Source organism: Parasteatoda tepidariorum, chromosome 3 (genome assembly GCF_043381705.1).
Source record: "Parasteatoda tepidariorum isolate YZ-2023 chromosome 3, CAS_Ptep_4.0, whole genome shotgun sequence".
Classification (NCBI taxonomy): Eukaryota; Metazoa; Arthropoda; class Arachnida; order Araneae; family Theridiidae; genus Parasteatoda; species Parasteatoda tepidariorum.
Genome location: NC_092206.1, coordinates 59,188,372 through 59,195,159, shown reverse-complemented (window position 1 = coordinate 59,195,159; position 6,788 = coordinate 59,188,372). Strand labels below are relative to the sequence as shown.

The window sequence follows — 6,788 nt, the reverse complement described above, 5'->3', positions numbered from 1 at the left end:
TCTTCTTTAATTCAGAGACATTTGTTGTGCGTGCGTATTTTTGTTACCTAATTGTATTTGTTGCTTAATTAAACAAATTGTTAGAATTGTTATTGACAGTTGAAGAAACGCAAGAGAATCTTCTTTAAATATGATAAAGCAGACTTTTTTTTTATTTCTAACTAATGCTGATTTCGAACACACTTGAATGCATTATAATTAAAAAGAGATAATTTTATTGTTGTAGTTAATTTTTATTTATTTATTAATCTATTAAAAAAAATTGCGTTGCAATCTTTTTGGAAAATTTTATAAACGTTGTTGAACAGCCGATCCAATTGTTTGAGTTTGCGACTGCTGATGTCCAACTTCGTAGCCTTGTAATTTTGAACCCGATTCAGAAGACAAGAGAACGCCTGTATCGAGCATTTTGGAGAAATTTGCTTTCGCGGACCACTTTTTTGATTGAACTAATCCGCATTTGCGTTACATGGAGAGGAGGATCACGAAAGCCTCCCGCGGTTAGTCTGACGGCAAGGGTAACCAATGATCCGTCAAAGAGGATATTTTACGTCAGCACCGTGGTAGGTGCAAGCCGGATACGGAAATCGTGTCGAGCAGTCATCGCTGGGAATCGAACCCGGCTCACCTCGTTGGAAGGTGAATGCTCTATCCCCTGAGCCACCGCGGCTCTTTTTGCAATATTGCCAAAAGGCTTAAATACTTCAAACAACGCTTTTATTTCGCATCGCATAAAAAAAGAGATTATAAATATTTTAGGAAGGGCGCCAGTACGAGATTTGCCATAGGCGCTTCCTTCCATAGATACGCCTCTGGTTGTCACGACACTAAAATATCTCCATATTATTAAACAAAAATAGTCCAAAATACCTGATAATTTCACAAATTAAAATGTTCATACTAATTAATATATAATTAATATGCGATTAATATATAAAATTAACAAAGAAAGCACTTGATTTTGTTATCACCTGGCAAGGAAAAGGATCTAATGAAGCCTAATAAATAATCGTGAATGAAATGCCTACGGAATCGGAATTGAATACAAATGCGACTTCTATTCGTAAAAGTACATTATTTACTGAACACTTACAAAATTATGGAAAAAATACTTAAGTATATTAACAATCAAGCGATTACGATATTTAACAATAAAAAGGTAACACATAATAAAATAAACAAATGAATAATAGCGAAAAGAATATTTGAAATCCAAAACTATAAATAAATAAATAAGATTGGTAAATAAGAAAATCCTACATAACAGATTTAATAGCGTGAATCGAATGCTTCCGGAACTAAATATAATTGTGGTTTCTTTATATTAGGTATACGTTATTTATTAAACACTTGCACGGGTAAAGAAAAAAAAAACAACAACACTTAACTACATAATTAATCAAGCGATTATAATATTTAAAATTATAAGATTTAACGCATTATAAAATTGGCGATCGCAACGCTCGAATACGCCATCTAGGGAGAGACCGGTTTCATGCTTTCGGCCCTTCTCCCTTCCCTCTCCTCCTCTTTTCAGTTGTATAGGAATGTACTACGATATTTTCCCTTTTAATTTAATAAAAATATTTTTTAAAATTTCTGTGATGTTTTTCTTTAGAACTATGTTTAATGTAGTTTTCAGTTCCATACAGTCTTGCAACGTAAAATATTTTAATCTATATGAAAATCAAGACAGAAACTAACGTACTTCCTTTCTCTTTGACTCTCCGCAGGCTAATGGGGAAAGCATGTAAAGTTTTGCCATAGGAAGAGAGTTCTGCCCTACGACACTTGCAGCCCATTTCAATCGCCAATAAACAAATACGACAACAAATAATAGAATATTTTTAAAATTCAAAGATAATAAATAAGCAAACTTACCATAAAGTTTTTAATGGATTCTTCAAATTTCCGAAAAATAAATATTAATTATTTTAAAACAATGTACATATATCAATGGCGAAACAAGTGCATGTTGCAATGAATTGCTGCGCTAGAATGGGACTTACGCACAAGGCGGGTATAAGGCACTGACTGGCGACGAAAACAGCAAATAATGTCGCCACAAGAAATAAAAATAGTAACCTTTCATTTATTGCCACCACATGAAACAGACTTTCATTTCCTTCTAATCTTAGGCTAATATCTACAAAATCAAAAAGCAGCAAGTCGCTAAAAGCTGGGAAATTATTCTTCACTAATTACTTAGGGAGCGTTCTCTCATGGTATGTGATCGTACGTAAATTCAATTCATACTCGCGCGATCAGTTTTTATTTTATTTTATGACCGCCGTTGAACAGTCGACCCAATTTTTGGGTTAACGACTACAAATGCTCAACGCCGTAGCCTTGTAATTTTGAACCAATCCAGAAGACAAGGAAACTCCTGGAACAAATCAATACTCCCAGAGGTATTGATTTGTTATGGGAACATGGAGGACTTTGAGACTCGACAGATTTAACGTGTATCAGTCACCATTTGCGTGATCAGTTTGTCTAAAATTTAGTTCCTAGACGTGCGTGTGAATGTTTAGAAACTAAATTTTGGACAAACTGATCGCGCAAATGGTGACTGATGCACGTTAAATCTGTCGAGTCTCAAAGTCCTCCATGTTTCCATGACAGATCCATATCTCTGGGGGTACCGATCCAGGAGATTCACACGGACGTCTAGGATAATAGGCTACCGAAGCGGGGATGCCATCCCCTCCACAGAGGATCAAAATTGTGATGGCATGTCTTCGGATCATCCTCCGGGATGTTTCCCAGACCGTCGCCAATAGCCCATTGTGCAGCTCCAGTGTGACGTAAATTAACAACAACAGCAACAACAGCAGAGTAAATGGCTCATTTAATGTACTCTTCGGCTTAATCTTTTTGTAAATACAAACATAACAATACTTTAAGCGAAGGATAACTTATTTCTAACAACGCATCTCAGATGACTGACATGCTTATGCCAACTTCAAATCAAAATGTTTCTTTTTTCTACATAAAAGTTTCATGTTCAAGTTGGCATCAAGTGGAGAGGGCGATAGAAAATCTTTTGAGTTTAATGCTTTCAGGAAGACTGTACTGTGGGTAGTTTACGAACAAAACGATTTAAATTTATATGTGGTTTTCAATTCTCAATTGCACCGATAAAAACTCGAAAGTTTGGATACGTTTTCGAGTTTAGTCCTTTTACGAACATGAAATTTTAGTTGAGAGAGTTCTATTTTCTGAAGTCTCACCTAGTAGTTTTACAATATGAGAATGAGAGGAATTTATTATTAGTGTGAATTATTCTTTTTCTTATTTTCAAATATACTAACGTATTTATTAAATTTAGGAAGATGCAGCCTCCACCGAGAAAGGTTTGAAATAAAATTTTTATAGATATTAATTAAATAACATTTGGGCTGTAGTCGAACTTAAATAAAGATTATTAAAATCGTTTTGTAGATTGTTAAAATAAATTATAGTTATTTATGAAATTTTTTTGTTTTTGTTTTACTTCATATTTCTGTGCCCGCTACTTAATAAACTGAATGTTTGTAATCCTATAGCTTTTTACCTAAACCAAGTGCCAGAAGCAAATTTATTATAGTTCGTTTCCTATATTTGAATTTTTATCTGTTGATAGACTTCATTTCTAAAAAATATTACTATTGCTCAGACTTGCTAAATTTTAAAACCATTTTTTTCTACATTATATCAAATTTATGTTGAATACTTTTTATGTTGTGCCCTATTCAAGATTTAAATTAACTGCGGATGATATTGTGAATATGTTATTGTAAATAAAATCTGTTATTGTAAATAGAATATTGTATGAAATATTTTTTTAAAAAGGAATTCACTTTTCCTCACAGTAATATATCTGTAAAATATATTAACAGGTAATTACGTATAATTATTCTTGGTTTGACTATGAACTTAAATTCATGTTTCTATGAATATTCCACATATATGAAATATAATTTATGTCTGATAATATTTGTTTTATTGAAAAAAGATGTATTGTTAATATTATTTAATTATATTGTACTGTTGCCATTATTGTAACTTAAATAATAATTAACTGATGCTTGTTACCCATAAATTATTATCTTATTTATTATTTTGTTAATGGTAAACAAATTCTGTTAAAATGTTCAAAATCAGTGGCATGAACAGATATTTCAGAAAAGGGTTATATAAAAAATACTTGGATTTGAATTAAAACATGTTAATTATAAGAGAAATTAAATTATCTCTTTTTTTTTTAAATTAAAGAATGGATATTTTTGTTACCTATTATTGGTTTAAATTTTCTGGGGTAAAATAATCATTAAGCAATAGTAACTTCTCTGCAGCATCCCTCTAGAAACCAAAAGAATAAAAATAAAGAAGTGACTCATTTTGAGGGTATAACTTGGAGTGATCCCTGGAAACATAGCATAGAAAACATATAACATAAACCCATAAACATAGAAAATTTTAAAAGTGAAACATTTTTTTAAAACAAAGTTTAAACTTCTTATGGTCTTATGGACATAACAGAATATGTTGCAGCATCCTTAATTATTTCATTAAAGTAAAATCATAATTTTCATAAAATTTTTAAGCGTATGAAAGCTAATAAAAATAGGAAAAGGTGTAAATGTTAACATGAGTTGTTTTAACAGAAATAATTAGAACTGTTAGATCTTTTTTGAATTAAATTATATAATTTTAAAGTTTTCAAATCTGGCATTTGTAAATGTTGTAAGTGTAAGCTTATTTAAAAAAAAAAGGTTGTTACAAATTTTTTTATAATATATATATATATATATNGTTTGTGAAAATTGCAACCCCATGAAGGACTTACGCGAGTGAGCTGAAATTTTCAGGAAATGCAAACTAGAGCATAATATGCAAATGATTAGAATTTCAGACCCGTAGCACATGCGTATGCCGAGCAACGCCCTCTAAACGGCGAATGGATCCAAATAAATAGACGTCTGTAGCGAGGCGTGTATGGTTATCGGTGGTTATCTGCTAGTGGAAAACGTTAGCTCAGACGTTACTTATGCCTCTTCAACAAAAGAGAGCAAGATTTCTACAATTTACGGAGTTTGAAAGGGGGAGAATCATCGGCCTTGGTGAAGCTGGATTGTCTTATCGTGCAGTAGCCGCTCGTGTGCAGCGTAACAGCAGCACAGTGATGCGTGTTTGGAAGCAGTGGACGGATGAGTGTGAGACAACTGAGAATTCCGGGAGTGGACCCCGAAATGTCATGTCCACTTGCAATGATAGACACCTGGTCCGCATGGTGCTGACAGACCGTACGACTCCCTCTAGACAACTGGCAGCACAGTGGTCAATAGCTACAGGTGTTTCATTGTGTGCTTCATCAATTCGTAGACGTCAACTGCAGCGTGGACTGCGTACAAGGGTTCCTTTATACACAGGGGTCTGTCCAGGCCGAATTTACTACCGTTTAGCGGTACCTTCACAAATTCAATTTTAGGTGAAACGGTAGTTTCACAAATTCAACTTTAGGAAAAACGGTAGTTTCACAAAATACTTTTTCTTAAAATTTTATTTTTGTATCCCTTAAGAAGCGATAAATCTATATTTTTACCATGTTTTTGTATTGATTTTGTAATATAATTTTTAATTTTTCACAAATTATGTCTAAATTTTCACAAAATAGGTACCTTTCAGAAAAACCTAGACAGACCCCTGATACAGGACCATCACGCTAAACCACAGCCGCCTGCGGCTACAATGGGCCAATTAGCATAGGGACTGGCGTGCTGATTGGCAGCGTGTCGTGTTTTCTGACGAATACCGCTTTAATTTGTGGTACCATGAAGGCCACATTCACGTCAGATGCAGATGCTATGCCGGTAAATGCCACCCTCCGGAGTCAGGGGTCTGTCCAGGCCGAATTTACTACCGTTTAGCGGTACCTTCACAAATTCAACTTTAGGAAAAACGGTAGTTTCACAAATTCAATTTTGGAAAAACGGTAGTTTCACAAAATACTTTTTCTTAAAATTTCATTTTTGTATCCCTTAAGAAACGATAAATCCATATTTTTGTGTTGATTTCTTAATATAATTTTTAATTTTTCACAAATTACGTCTAAATTTTCACAAAATAGGTACCTGTCAGAAAAACCTAGACAGACCCCTGGGAGTGCATTATCGAAAGCCACGGTGGGCGAACACCCAGAGTTATGGTCTGGGGTGCCATAGCATATTATGGACAATCTAAATTGCTACAAATTGTGGGTAATCTGAACAACAACCGGTACATCAGTGAAGTTTTACTGCCCCAAGCTGTTCCCTTCCTTCAAGCCTTGCCAGGCGCTGTATTTCAACAAGACAATGCCCGCCCTCATATTGCTAGGACTGATCAATCCTTCCTTGCATTGCGGCAGGTACCACTTTTTCCTTGGCCTGCGTATTCCTCAGATATGTCACCGATTGAACATGTGTGTCATTTCGTTGGTCAGTGCCTCGCTCGTGATCCTCGCCCTGGTGATCCTCGTCCTGTTACTTCTACAGACGAACTTTGGGTACGCATGCAAACTATATGGAATGCTCTCCCTCAGGCAGACATTTAAAATTTGCTTGACTCCATGCCACGTCGTGTAGCAGCTTTTATTGCGGTGCGTGGTGGCTACACAAAATACTGATTTCGATCTCTTGTTATAGTTTGTTTGCTTTGAAATTTTAATCATTTATTTGTACCACTACCACTCAACTGTATAGTAAATTTCATTCAATTATGACGATTCCTTCATGGTGTTGCAATTTTCACAAACAGGAGTTTAT

General features: G+C 34.4%; 2 protein-coding genes across 3 annotated transcripts in view; one reads left to right on the top strand and one right to left on the bottom strand.

The window, feature by feature from the left end:
- The window catches only part of LOC107447682 (uncharacterized), a 10,441-nt gene extending 8,335 nt beyond the window's left edge, over positions 1-2,106 (bottom strand). For both annotated transcript variants that reach the window (XM_016062652.3, XM_016062655.3), the window contains exon 1: positions 1,882-2,106. In XM_016062652.3, coding sequence (XP_015918138.2) covers positions 1,882-1,884 — 3 coding nt within the window. In that variant the 5' untranslated portion in view covers positions 1,885-2,106. The remainder of the gene's footprint in view (positions 1-1,881) is intronic.
- Positions 2,107-3,038: 932 nt separating this feature from the next.
- LOC107447689 (nervous wreck) overlaps positions 3,039-6,788 on the top strand; it is a gene marked incomplete in the record, with an annotated part of 43,840 nt that continues 40,090 nt past the window's right edge. Inside the window, 1 exon segment of the mRNA XM_043040113.2 lies at positions 3,039-3,356. Coding sequence (XP_042896047.1) covers positions 3,336-3,356 — 21 coding nt within the window.